At 47.8% G+C, this 13371-nt stretch overlaps 7 protein-coding genes across 7 annotated transcripts; all 7 read left to right on the top strand.

The window, feature by feature from the left end:
* Positions 1-1777: 1777 nt before the first annotated feature.
* F5891DRAFT_942029 (uncharacterized protein) lies at positions 1778-2256 on the top strand (the record flags this gene model as incomplete). Its single annotated transcript, XM_041374381.1, has 3 exons — positions 1778-1954; positions 2008-2100; positions 2155-2256. 3 exons carry the CDS (start codon positions 1778-1780, stop codon positions 2254-2256), a joined length of 372 nt encoding a protein of 123 aa, XP_041231870.1.
* Positions 2257-4832: 2576 nt separating this feature from the next.
* Positions 4833-5936, top strand: F5891DRAFT_1004951 (uncharacterized protein). Its single transcript, XM_041360372.1, has 2 exons — positions 4833-5386; positions 5434-5936. The coding sequence occupies exons 1-2, from the start codon at positions 5026-5028 to the stop codon at positions 5691-5693; spliced, it is 621 nt and encodes a 206-aa protein (XP_041231871.1). The 5' UTR covers positions 4833-5025; the 3' UTR covers positions 5694-5936.
* A 59-nt stretch (positions 5937-5995) lies between these two features.
* F5891DRAFT_942316 (JAB1/Mov34/MPN/PAD-1 ubiquitin protease-domain-containing protein) lies at positions 5996-7451 on the top strand (the record flags this gene model as incomplete). Its single annotated transcript, XM_041374410.1, has 8 exons — positions 5996-6129; positions 6183-6216; positions 6290-6472; positions 6519-6647; positions 6703-6966; positions 7018-7152; positions 7207-7259; positions 7307-7451. The coding sequence occupies 8 exons, from the start codon at positions 5996-5998 to the stop codon at positions 7449-7451; spliced, it is 1077 nt and encodes a 358-aa protein (XP_041231872.1).
* Positions 7452-7829: 378 nt separating this feature from the next.
* Positions 7830-8520, top strand: F5891DRAFT_1182547 (60S ribosomal protein L18A; the record flags this gene model as incomplete). Its single annotated transcript, XM_041366179.1, has 4 exons — positions 7830-7963; positions 8014-8065; positions 8140-8316; positions 8371-8520. 4 exons carry the CDS (start codon positions 7830-7832, stop codon positions 8518-8520), a joined length of 513 nt encoding a protein of 170 aa, XP_041231873.1.
* Positions 8521-9005: 485 nt separating this feature from the next.
* On the top strand, positions 9006-10127 carry F5891DRAFT_1004957 (uncharacterized protein). Its single transcript, XM_041360373.1, has 3 exons — positions 9006-9205; positions 9259-9633; positions 9683-10127. Exons 1-3 carry the CDS (start codon positions 9110-9112, stop codon positions 10031-10033), a joined length of 822 nt encoding a protein of 273 aa, XP_041231874.1. The 5' UTR covers positions 9006-9109; the 3' UTR covers positions 10034-10127.
* F5891DRAFT_1004958 (uncharacterized protein) lies at positions 10128-11629 on the top strand. Its single transcript, XM_041360374.1, has 4 exons — positions 10128-10642; positions 10699-10939; positions 10989-11050; positions 11097-11629. The coding sequence occupies exons 1-4, from the start codon at positions 10550-10552 to the stop codon at positions 11433-11435; spliced, it is 735 nt and encodes a 244-aa protein (XP_041231875.1). The 5' UTR covers positions 10128-10549; the 3' UTR covers positions 11436-11629.
* Positions 11630-11698: 69 nt separating this feature from the next.
* Positions 11699-12349, top strand: F5891DRAFT_1125649 (putative cyclophilin; the record flags this gene model as incomplete). Its single annotated transcript, XM_041363988.1, has 4 exons — positions 11699-11713; positions 11775-12006; positions 12058-12192; positions 12243-12349. The coding sequence occupies 4 exons, from the start codon at positions 11699-11701 to the stop codon at positions 12347-12349; spliced, it is 489 nt and encodes a 162-aa protein (XP_041231876.1).
* Between the last annotated feature and the right edge of the window lie 1022 nt (positions 12350-13371).

Here is a 13371-nt window from a genome sequence, read left to right on the forward strand (position 1 = left end):
TGTGACTTCCACGAGTGAGAATACGTTGTGCAAGCTCGGATGTAGTAAAACGAAGAGAGAGGAAGACGTTGAGTAACAAACGTCAGCATTATGGCATCCTCAAGAACTAAAGATGTTTGAGCAAGTCTTTTTCACTCTTCAGGGAACTGAATTTGAACGACTTGGCAGCTAGTGTACCGTGAAAAACCATTATCTACGTGAATGACTTGAGACCTAGTTATTAGTCAAACAGCAGTGTACGTGCACGGCCGGGGTTACATCAAATGTAAAAAAAGCTTAGCGCTTAGTTATGAACACTGCAGGCAGACTTGACTAAAAGTCATGATCGCGTGAAAATGGCAGGGGCGACACTGCTAGTATCATCGATCTCGACTCCGGGAAACTAGATCAGTGCTTGCTTGGCACCCGTGGCACCGAGAAACAATACCATTCTCCCGCCGGCAAGCTTACTACTTAGTAGTATCGGTGAAAGTTTGGCGAAACATGGATTGAAATTTTTGCTGCGCCCGGATCCGTGGCGGGCTAGGAGCGGCTAGGCCGGTTTTGCCGCTGGCAAATGACTGACCCTCTGATTTCTCCATGGGGAATATCCACCTTACGGGACAACATGATGTAGCAGAGTCCAGACCTTGAAAGTTGTTCTGTCCAACAGAACCTGAGCCTGCTAGCTGCCTACTGGAGGACAAAGTTTCAAACCCAATCAAAACCTTGGTGACCGTGGAGCTCGCAGTCACGTCATCTTGTAAAGTCACACCTTCTGCGCTAGCACACTTCGCCGCCATTCTTGTCACCTTTGGTTAGGTTGAGCCCACCGTTAGGCCAGTAATCACATACAGTCATCATTGCACAACTTCCTCGGTGTCTCGCGTCATTCAGGTTACTAATACTTGGTTTGTATTATATTGCTTGCCCAGAAGAGCGAGCATCTTAAGACATCCTCTGCGAATGCACACTAACTCATGTTCAATTTAACCACGTCCGAGCCCTTTTGGGGTACGAGATCTTCGGAACCGGGAATGCCAATCGGAATCTCCACAAGCATAGAGGATTATAGCTGATCGTACCGTAGCCTGAGTCGGGGATAGCGGTTTAAGCAAGAATCGCTGCGGATGGTGTGTCGGACCCTCGGTCGCCATTATGTCAATTTTGGTAGCATCCTCGTCGTCTTCTTCGTCGAATTGTTGAGATGACGTGGACGTCGATGCCGAAACGTCGACGATTGGAGCCAGCGCGAGAGGGTTTGCCTTCCCATTCGGAAGCACCTCCTGAATGCGAGCTCCAATGCCGTAGTTCTCGCTGCATTTGAAGGAGATTCTTTAAAACAATGGCCGTGATCAGGACTCAGATCATTACAATGCACGCGCAGTCAGAGAGGCGACGCGCTGGATGCCACGAGGTCGCGGAATGAACCATACTTCCCACCCGTCACTCATCACAGTCACAGTCCAGGCAGTTCCTCGCGTAATCAATCCCCCACCTCGCAAATAACTCGTAAACTGAATTAACCGTTAGTATTTATCTTCATTTTCTGGTTCCTCGATCATTCTAGGACTCCGTCCACATCAAGGAACGTGGGCGGCTCGATATGAAGACCGCATTTGGGAGTCTGATCCCTATGTTAGGTATCGTTCCAGAACCATAATAACCTGGCGGTAGTCGACTGTACCTCAGGGCTTGCACCCTTTTTTCAATTGCGGTTCGCAAACACATACATATATATATTGCACGAGTCGATCTTGTTCAAACACCACCTTCGCCTTTGGCAGCTCTCTTCCAAATGAACTTTTGCGTTGCTCCTTGCCTCACTCTGTCCCCAACGGCTGACAGTTGTCCCTTCGAGGCCATCAGGCTATCGTTCACGGGCAATGTCAGGCTAGGACCAGGAGTATTCACCCCTGGTGGCTCAATATCCATTTCATCACCACATGCTGAAATCTGGCTTCAAAATAAACAGGTTAGAGAACGCATATTCTAATATGACGAACAGACACTAAAGATCCATTCCAGATACTTATACGAGATCAAAACACCACACATGGAACATATGTGAATGGTATCCGAATAGTACAACAAACTCTCTTGCAGAATGGCGACATCCTCGTACGTATTCGCGTTTAAAACGCAATATACGCGTTGAATTTTACGTTTTCACAGACATTGGGTGCTCCAATAATGCGGTCCTCTAGTATCCCCAACCATGTAACCGATGCACAACTCAAGCCCATCAAAGCAACGGTGACCATTGTGGGCGTCTGATCTCCCAGCGGCAACTATAGTGCCAATCATCATTCTCGTGGCCTGTCTGTGGGTGTCGCGACCTGCGCAATTCAAGGGCCCACCACTGCCTTGGCATCATCATGCGCTTGCCCTTCGACAGCATGCACTCCGAGTCTTCGTTTCTTTCCTTCTTTTGTATCGATCGTCCTTTGATCACAGCGTCCACGATACGCTTGCATAGTTGAAGCATCTTTAAAGATTTCCTTCTGCTTAGCTTAGATGTGCGACCTAGTTAGCATCGAGACTCATACATAGATTAGACAAAAGCTGATGATGGTGTATGATGTACGCAGTAGTCAATCCCTAGATCCAGATTCCAAAGGCGCTCTAAAAGCCACGAAACAGAATAAATTGAAATCTTATCGTACGCGCCAATCTGTCGGACTTCAATTAGGCGATGAGCCGGCAGCAATATGATGGAGCTACGGACGGGTATGAATTTCATACACCAGTTCTGGCGGGCCAATCGTGTAGCTTGATGAAGGTCTCCACCTCATTGGTAGGTTCAATAGGGTCCAAAATCGACGTGAGCTAACATAACTCGCGGCCTCATCGACATCCCTAGCCATCGTATCTTCGACAACTAGTATATCGAGAGCGAGGATAGAGACTTACTTAGACATAGGAAGGCGGTATGGTTCATAGTCTTGCCCTAAGTTCTTGTCAACGCAAAAATTTGCATGCTTCATGGGCGCTTGTCCACACCATGTCCACTCGTTACCATGTTCTGAGAAGAAAGTACTGGGAAGACTGACCAAATGGAGAACACCCTTTGCCGATCTGGCGGCAGAATTTACTCGCCGTGCCCCAAAATGATAGCACAAAAGGTTCTTGTTGTATCAGTTGCGTCGTCACAGAATATTTGATCGCAGTCTCCGGACATGCATAGCTCTTCCACAGCTCGTATAGAACCTTGTTCATGGTTGTTGCAGCGACGATAGGCAGACAATTCAAATTTGATCCTCTCCTCGGACATGCCACTCGTTGAGCCTATGGAGTCATCCCGACTATGAAAATATCTGGTAGATTTCCAATCACACGATGTCTTTCCTTGATCGATGAGAGTTTTAAAGCGTGTAGGCACATTGGAAAATCGAAGCCTCACGGAGGAATGTGCACGAAGGTTAAAATCCGCCTTCGTCTGTACTGTCTATCCACGTCGATCGAGGATCAATTAAAAGTGGAATGTGCGTACTAATGTCACTGAAATCCGACCCGCTTGTAAGCAGTAGCAGTATGTCCTGGAATTGTGTGGTTTGTTAGGAGGGGGTGAATATTGGGTATAAGATGAAGAAGAGTGATAAGCGCCGGGGACGATCTGAAATTTCAGTATGTCCAACTCGTTGCACAAATCATCTTCTCGTCTCCGTTTGATAGATACGACCACTCAAGGTGGTTTGGAAGAAACATGAAACGTAATTGATACCCAATCGTTAATCGGACCTCCGCCTCCGCCATCATCGTCTACAGGAGAGCTCATGGATGACATAACGTTAGATCCCTTCCATGCGTGAGATATTTGGCTTGTTATTCTTGACGTAAACGAGCACCTCGGAGGAGAAGAAATCGCCAAGGGAGGAAATTCGGAAATGAGAAGGAAATTTGAGGTCAGTTGAGGAGACCGAACATCGTCATCGACGACCTTGTCGATCAACAATTTGGAGTTGTGACAGAGGCAACTAGATTTGCCACTGGAGTCAATATTGCTATCATCCAATTTGCAGCGAGGATGACGATATTCTTTCTCCACGGGTGACGTGACCATTCATTAGTACGCCGCGGCCGCGTGATTTGGGTGCAGATCCATGATTGGAATCACACACTCGAAATCTAGTCTCTCAGAATCATCATCAGTCGTAATATTGACACGGTCTTGTTTCTATTCTGGACGCTACCAATTCCTGATGACATACCGAAACAATTTCCTGCTTGTGAGGCATTAATATTGGTAGTCAGCCCCCTAAATCCATTGTTGTGCGACTGCACGATTTAAAGGCGCGGTCTGTGCCTGCCCAGACTTTGATAATCACCACGAGCAAGAAGACCATATGCTCGCACCTCCCAGTCCGGTACTTGTTCCAACAACGGTGAATTCAGCGGGATCTCTGTCAAACTTCTATCCCAGAGTACCGGTAATTCCGAAGGCCGTGCTGCCCAGATTTTCATTTCTGGTGAAATCATCTGCGAAGCGTCGTCATTAAGATTCATGACAGAGTTCAGAGAAACTACTGAGGACCAAGCTTCCTTCGTGCAGGCCCGCGCACCGCAATGAAGTCTGTGATGTATTGTGAAAGTCAGGTGGAGCAGCATATGCCAAAGATTGTGGTAGTTCGGGGCAACGACGATTTATGAGAACAAGACGTCGTGGCGTTTTCTTGCGGTACTAGGTAGGCCCGAATAATGACGCGACAAGTTCGGAGCGCTTCGTCTTGACTCTTCGAGCGGAGACTGAGTACTGATGTGACTCACCAGACTGATAGATCGCGGCTTTAGAATTCAATACCCAGTACCACTCACGTTTCACAAGTTGTTCTGGTTTCCGCGTAGGAGAAAAATGGAACTTTTCTGACTTAGGGGATTCCGAGTCATGTGGGTGTGGGAGCTGACTCAGCACACTGTGCGCCAATCTGAGTCAGCGACTCAGCGCAGCCAACGTTTGTCATCAAACATCATCTCCAGTAGACTTCCAGGGCTCGTTATTTAACCTGCGATTCGAGCAGGACGATTCACGAGACGACAGGAGTATGCATGCTGTCTCTTGGCCAGCGGAGGATAGCGGTATCTGCATGCGCTCGCCCATGCTTACACTCATTCACTACAAATACGACAAGCTCGTCTAACACTGTTTTGTCGATACCATCCATATCCCGAAACTATTGGAATAATCGAAGTAGAGGTGGACAAAATCTTACTGAACGCTACCGCAGACTAGAAAATACTCTCCGGGGGGAAAATGCTCTCATGAAGCAGATATCCGAGATTTCTCAGGATGCATCCAAGGCCAGGGCGCCTCCATTGCTATCCTCCTCGCCCTATGGTGCTCAAAATATTCCCAATACCATCGCGGGCTTTGTGATCCCCAAGGAACCCATACCACCTTCAGATGAAGGTAAATTTTCCACCAAAGCTAAGTTCCAGTGTCTGACATAAGGCAAGAATGTTGCATGTCAGGATGTGCAATTTGTGTCTATGACCTTTACGAAGAATCTCTGGAAGCTTACAAAGAGTCGATTGTGACCTTGCGCTCATCGCTTTCCGCTCTTTCAATACCAGAATCCGAGTGGCCAGACCACGTTCGAACCAATACACCAGCTACACAAAAGAGGCACGATATCGTCCTCAATGCGTTCGAAGAAATGGAGCGTCAGTTGAGGGAGAAGAAGGAGCGGAGAGCTGCAGTTGAAGCGGAGAGTTAGTTTGCGGCTACTAGCTGGGGCTAGCCACTACTAACATTCGGCTTCTGATAGAAAGGACGAGAGGAGAATTAGTCTCAGATGATACGGAGATGTCTCCTATAAACATTCAGATGTTGTATGAAGGCATCAGGTGGTTATTATTCCCAAAACGTTGACTAGTACCATCACTAGTGGGAGATCACTCATATGTTCCGTGTCTGATTCGCCTACGCACGACGTCAATATTATTACTATTTGCACTGTGCATTTTGGATTCTGCCTCCGCCACAAATCATGTGGCCCCTTGTCATCTACCACCACATATGACTTCTAGCACCGCGTTCAAGACCTTCTCGCTAGCAAACGACGTATTTGAAGTTTCGCCTCAAGATGAGATATATGCCTTTGATGTCGAGGCTAATAAGCGGATAAACCGGGAGGCACCATGGGACAAGGAGTATGTCGACGACCCCATATCACTTGAGCAGGCCTCATTGACTCTCCTAATAGTCCACAATACTTCAAATCATGCAAGATTTCGGCCGTCGCCTTAATAAAGATGGAAAGCTCCAACAGCTGAAGTTTCGACGTGCAATCTGACGTTGTTTCTTCTGCAGGTCATTCATGCACGATCAGGAGTGCCACATGAGATCATGGGACTCATGCAAGGCAAAGTGATGGGCAACTCGCTGGTTATCATGGACTCCTTTGCACTTCCTGTGCAGGGCACGGAGACGCGTGTTAATGCTGCGAATGAGGCAAATGAGTACATGGTAAAGTATATCTCGGAGAGCGAGAAGGTATGTAATTGAACCTTCTAGACAACTTGCGCTCACTCTCCCTTAGGCCAAAAGATTGGAGAATGCTATTGGCTGGTACCACTCACATCCAGGCTATGGGTGCTGGCTTTCGGGAATAGATGTGGACACTCAAATGAACAACCAGCAGTTCCAGGATCCTTTCGTGGCCGTCGTGGTGCGTCCATCATCATGTTCCGGCTCGATTGCTGGTCTGACTCTCAATGTGATAGATTGACCCAAATCGCACGATCTCTGCTGGCAAAGTTGACATTGGTGCCTTCCGCACGTACCCATCGAATTACACGCCTCCTAACGTATCCGCTTCCGAATACCAATCCATTCCCCTGAGCAAAATTGAAGACTTTGGTGTGCACGCGAACCAGTACTACCCACTAGACGTCGAGGTGTTCAAATCGAGCTTGGACACTGAACTGCTCGGTCTGTTGTGGAACAAGTACTGGGTTAACACACTCAGCCAGAGCCCTTTGATTTCGGTGAGAGGCTTTTACTAGCTTCAGTTGTTTTCTCATACACCACGTGTACAGAATCGGGCGTATGCAGTGTCACAGATCGTAGATTTGCATCAGAAACTCTCTAAGGCCCAGGCCACAGTGTCCAGTACACGGGCGCCTCTGCCAGCAATGAAGGGACAGGAGGAGAAGGCATCAAGTGCACCCAAAGTAGATTATCCTCCAATTGTCTGTGCACTAAATATTCATACGTGTTTGTTGCAGAAAGAAGAAAAGAAGAAAGAAGACAATCAACTCGCAAAGGGTGTGAAGGATAGGTAGGTTTCTGTTTTTATGTAGTACAGCCAAGCTTATGTTTTTGTAGCATCAAAATCGCTGCAGAGGCTCAACATGGTTTGATATCTCAGGTTTTGAAAGATATCGTTTTCTCTTCGCGACCGAGTCAGCAGGCTGGGGCCAGTGCCAATCGCGTCACCGAGATGATGGATACTGCAATGAGTGTCGAGTAGATCTGCATTTTCTGATCATTCTGCAGTTTGTAATGGTACAATTTATACTACATCCTCTTCATCATTATGAAGAATTTGCATGCGATAGATCTAATATTTGAGATCTTCGAGTTTGTATTGGAGAACAGCAGGCTTCGTGATTTGCCACAGCCACAAATACTGACAAACAACTACCTCAAACCTTGGTGTAGATAGTGGTTTCGCCATCCTCGCCAACGTCAACGCCTCAAGAACAAGTCAATCTCAAAGTAAGCAACTCATTTACGACGTTAACATGCGTATAGAGAGTTCTATCGAGGAAAACAACCTAGAAAAACTGTTTCTTTTGATGGATGTCACTCTTCCTGTCTGGATGTGTACTGATAGGTTCTACACCAGATGGGCCTTAAAGAATTCCAGGTCGTCGGACGCCACTTGCCCACCACTAATGAGCCCAACCCCAAAATCTATCGCATGCGCATCTTTGCTCCTAATGAAGTTGTTGCAAAATCCCGGTTCTGGTATTTCCTCAGGTACGCTAGCCTCCAAAGTTTTTTCCAGGCGTAATTCAACATCCACCTAGGCAATTGAAGAAGGTCAAGAAAGCCAGTGGTGAAATCATTGGTGTCAACGTTGTGTGTATCCCTTGCAGCCGTTCAAGTGGCAGGCGGAACGGGATTGCTAACGGTCTATATGACCTGTGTTACAGATACATGAGGCAAAACCTCTGAAGGTCAAGAACTTCGGTATTTGGCTGCGTTACGACTCGCGATCGGGAACCCACAACATGTACAAGGAGTTCCGTGACCTCTCCCGTGCTGATGCAGTCAAAAGCCTTTACCAGGACATGGCTGCCAGGCATCGTGCCCGCTTCCGGTCGATCCACGTATGGCCTATCATTTTCCCATCATTCATCATGTTGATTTCTGTATTTCCTCAGATCCTCCGCGTTGTTGAGATCGCTAAGACTGATGATGTCCGCCGCCCCTACATCAAGCAGCTCCTTACCCCCAACCTCAAGTTCCCTCTTCCCCACCGTGTTGGCAAATCTGCTGCGACATTCGTCGCTCATCGTCCTTCTACTTTCTGATTGTCTGTTACGATGTGAAGGCGCCACGGTGTATGGATTTGCATGCATACCTAAGTACGGGTTCATATGTAAAATTTCTTCGTCCTGCAATGGTCGATATTCATATGCATATATGACATCCAAGCTCATGATTTTAATCCTTTGCGCGATCTGTAGGTGATCGGAACTTGACAACATGGCACGTCATATCACGGGTGATTCTACCTGTGGTTGGCCATTCGAGGCGGCATGATTTCACGTTCATCACACATGTAACACGGTTAGAGCTCCTGTTGAGCAGCGGTGGTGCTCTCATATTCCCTCAAATGCGAGAGATGTTATGGATAGTCTCTGCTTGCCAGACATAGTGTGTGCCACCCGGTACAGGTGCTCGCCTGAGCACAATAGACTGTCAAAGATGGTTCTGACCCTGCCATAACTTACGTGCTGGCTGTCCGGCAGCAATCATTGCCCAGCCTTTCATTACTTAAGCCTGTGCAGCCGCAGCTTTAATGTACGCAGCGGGAACTTCACAAGCTGAAGTTCCCATAGAGTAGAGCAAGAACCTTAGAACCCAGCTGATCTCAACTTGCAACACCTACATCGCAGAATGATCATTCCTTCACAGGACTCTACCGTGACAGATCCAACCTCGTTTGAACTCAAAGCTCCCCCAGAAACTGAGGGTGAGCTTCCCGGAGAAGCAGTGCGTAAAATCTTTCTACTTCTGCTCTCCTAGTTCACTGATCTTACTTACAGCCTCCCTCATATTATAACAACACCTCGGACCAAAATGCAATTACGGGTGCATCCTCTTCTAGCACTCCTCTTCAACCCACATTCAAGTCCAAACCAACGAATTACTTGCTTCTCTTCAATGACAATAGCTCTATCAAGGGGGAATACGTCATAGACCCTGGCATGACCATCCCCACGTCTCTTCTGCCACCGCTGTCTCCAGAAGAGAGCGAGGCAGAAAGAAAGAATCTATCCTTACACTCGACACATGGATCTGTCAATGCAGACGTATGGCTACTCGGTGCTCGAGCCGCCCAACCCTCCGATTCCAAGAAGTCTACAAAACGCACGATACTCGACATTGGCTCTGACAATGGTTCTGTTACTGCGCGGGTTGTATGTCATTTATTCGATTGCATTAGTCCCCCATTGATCAGAATGCTAGCACACCATTCACGGGGCTGAGCCTTTCTTGTTAACCATTTCCGCCAAGAACGGCGGTGTGAATGTTACTGTTCCGCGCTCTTTCAATGGTCTCCTTCTTCTAACGACCAGGCACGGCACCGTCTCACTCGCTGATGCTCTCTCCGAGAACTGCACGCATCTTAGTCAAGTAGATCTGACTCGCAGATATTTTGTTGGAGACTTGTCCATGGTTGGTGACAGTGATTGGCCTGGGGACGAAGTGCGGGTAGACGCAAAACATGGAAAGATCTGGATAAGATATTTTGAAGAGCATACCAGTAAAGACGATACGAGCAAAGGAGGTCTTTTCAGTCGGTTATTCGAGTGGTAGTACTTCTTGTCATTGTACGGCTATTTTCCAATCCCGACTCCGCCGGATCATTTAGCGTCTCCTCTTTAATCATCCTTATCAATGTCACTTTGACTACCGCATGCACGTGCGCAGTCATCGGCACCCCTCTGCCTCCAATGATTTCCTTTTGAGTTTATTCTGCTCTTGGAATGTTCCAGACTTCAGAGAACAGAGACAGCGCTTGTACAAGTTGTACTTGCAAAGGGCGCTAGAAACGTGCAAAAAGCCGAAAGCGACATACAAGTTTTGATACAGGTACCTGAATGTTAATTACACTACTTCGGGGTGTGCAACTTACAATCAGTACCCATGATATGCATGTATGTGGCGTCAATCGACCAAACAGCTGCCTGCTTTTTTTTGCCTTGATCTTTTAATGCCGCAGTACGCAGCCGCAGTACCTGGAGAGAGCGCCACAGTATTCCCTCCTTGCATTTGCGAACTCACCCATTGAATAATCTTTGACATCTCTACTTGCACCACCACTAGCCCTCAATGATCATACCAGAGAAGCAGCCCCAGAATGAGTATGCCGAGGTGGAAGAGGCCGGGAAAGATCAAACAGAGGCGGCGAATAACGCCATGGATGTTCGTTGATGAGATATCTTCCAGACATTACCGCTATCGCTGACTGCTGTCCTCAGGATGCACCACCTCCATCGTATTCAACACACGTGCAGCACACATCAAGTTCGGGTTCCACGGTGTTTCAACCTCCTTCCAAGCCTACCAATTTTCTTTCACTTATACTCAAGGATAAACCTATACGAGGCTGTTATGTGATCGACCCTCAGATGGAAATACCCCTTAATCTGCTTCCTCCACTGGTTACTGGAGAAACAGATCAGGAAAGGAAAAATCTGTACCTTCGTACAAAGGACGGGAGTATCGATGCCGATATTTGGTTGATCGGCCAAGAGGAAGCTACTCCTAGGAGTGGTAGGCCGCACTACGCTCTCGCTAAGTTCCGACGATGGAAGCATCACGGCCAAGATTGTGAGTATTGATTATTACAAATATTGCACCGCCTGATGTGCTCTAGAACACAGTCAAGGTCGTTGCACCATTCCTGTTGGACATTTATTCACGCGATGGACGAGTAACCGTCCTCTTACCTCGGTCATTCCACGGTTCGCTTCTCCTGACCACCAGGCACAGTACAAAGCTTTCCGACGACCTTCTGCAACAGAGCACCATGTTAAGCACTGTTGAGCATACGCGGCGATATTTCGTCGGTGACGTTTCGCATCGAGTGTTTGGCAACGATTGGAATGGGGACGAGCTCAAGGTTGTGTCTCGAGACGGCAGGATTATAATCAGATACAAAGATGAGGCAGAGCTACCGAAAATTGGATTCTTCAGTCGAATATTCAGCAGCTAGATCAATGACGCGCTTATACGAATACTTAGAGAGGCCAGTGATTATGTGTACTGATTCAAATTGAATGGCACAGGCCACGGCTAGTGGCGGCTGACCGTTATGATCACGGAACTGCCTCGGAGGAAATCTCCCCACGCACGGTGGCAGATAATCACTTCCGAGATCCGATGATCATCTCCGACTCAGATCGGCATCGTCCGACTCTCCCTTTTATCAGAGCAGCTCCCGCAAACCTCCAATCTCAAGTCTCTCTCTTATCCATCATGGCCAACGTTTACGTGAGTGTCATATCGGCGTTATTCGCGATGGGATTTATATCTGACCTATCTGATTTTATAGTTCGACATCACCATCAACGGTAACAATGCTGGGCGCATTGTTTTCAGACTCTTTGATGACGTTGTACCGAAGACCGCGAGAAATTTCCGCGAGTTGTGCACTGGTCAAAATGGTTATGGATATGCTGGCTCTGGCTTCCATCGCATCATCCCATCCTTCATGCTTCAGGGTGGTGACTTCACCAGGGGCAACGGAACTGGTGGCAAGTCCATCTACGGCGAGAAGTTTGCTGGTGAGGGTCATAGTGGTACTTGGAATACAGCATCTAATCGTGATGTTCTAGATGAAAACTTCCAATTAAAGCACACTAAGCCTGGACTTTTGTCCATGGCAAACGCAGGCAAGAACACCAACGGGTCGCAGTTCTTCATTACCACCATCGTCACTAGCTGGCTCGATGGCGCTCACGTAGTGTTCGGTGAGAATCTTCATCTAGCAGCTGCCGACCAGAACTAACTTATGCATCAGGTGAGGTCGTCGAGAACCTTGAGCTTGTGAAGACGATCGAGAAGTACGGGACTGACACTGGCAAGCCTAAGGCCGAGATCAAGATCGCCGCTAGCGGTACACTGTAAGACATGCGACTAATGTAGAAAGGTTCTGAGAAAGAAGAATACTACTTTTATTCGTCACGAATAACTTGTACGTTGTGAGAAAACCAGTACTTATGATTCTTATCGATATGCAATTCAATCGCAGAGATTAGATGATCGTAGATCTATGAAACGTTACGTTTACAATGTCCGCCATCAGTGTTCTATTCATAGAAACTTCGTGGGCGCTCTTGCACACAAGTATTACAAGCAAATAGTAAGTGAAGCCCGTACAAAGTGGGCCGAGGTGAGCACATCAATGTAAATGCGATGAACCTGAGTCAGATCCCTAAATCAAAGGAGCCGCCCATTGATCATGAGGTGAGGCTAGATGAAGAGACAGTTCGTAACAAAAGTAGTAAGGTGTCAGCGTGAGTACAAGTGGTGGCATCTGTGCCAATGCAGGGATGCGTGTTAGTGCGAGCATCTGCGTCAGTACAGGCATCAGCGTCCACGAAAGTGCGAGAATCCACATGCAGGTGTTGTAAGGACAGCGCTCTCGCTCACCACTGGCAGAAGGTATCATCGTGACTTGGTGAATGATTCCCCCCCCTTATCAGTTCTCTGGCGAAAAACTTGACAAGAGTTCGCAATGGTGAACTTCTTACACGAGTAAGCTTGAGAGAGCAGTTTCGAGGACTCTACTCATGGCCGGCGTCCCCGCCGGGCTTGCCTTCATTGCATCGGATACACAAGGATATGAGCCATCAGACCCAGTGAAAACCGGACAGTGCAGGGAACGGCACGCTCTCGGATGTTCCCGCACTGTCCGGTTTCCACTGGGCGTCAGAACTCGCCGAGATTTTGCGGCAGGCGCACCGGAGCTTGCTGGAGTGTAGCGGCATGGGCGCTGTGTGCAGAAAGTGCAGGATTTGGCCGGTCTGCGTAATGTTTACGCAAACTGGATGTAGACTTGTGTCTGGTCAGTGGGTTGCTCGGATTCAGTAAGTCTGTCAAGGCCCCGTACGATGTCACTATCATCCTGCCCAACCTCCATCCCACTT

Source organism: Suillus fuscotomentosus (genome assembly GCF_016647785.1).
Source record: "Suillus fuscotomentosus strain FC203 chromosome Unknown F5891scaffold_5, whole genome shotgun sequence".
NCBI lineage: Eukaryota > Fungi > Basidiomycota > Agaricomycetes > Boletales > Suillaceae > Suillus > Suillus fuscotomentosus.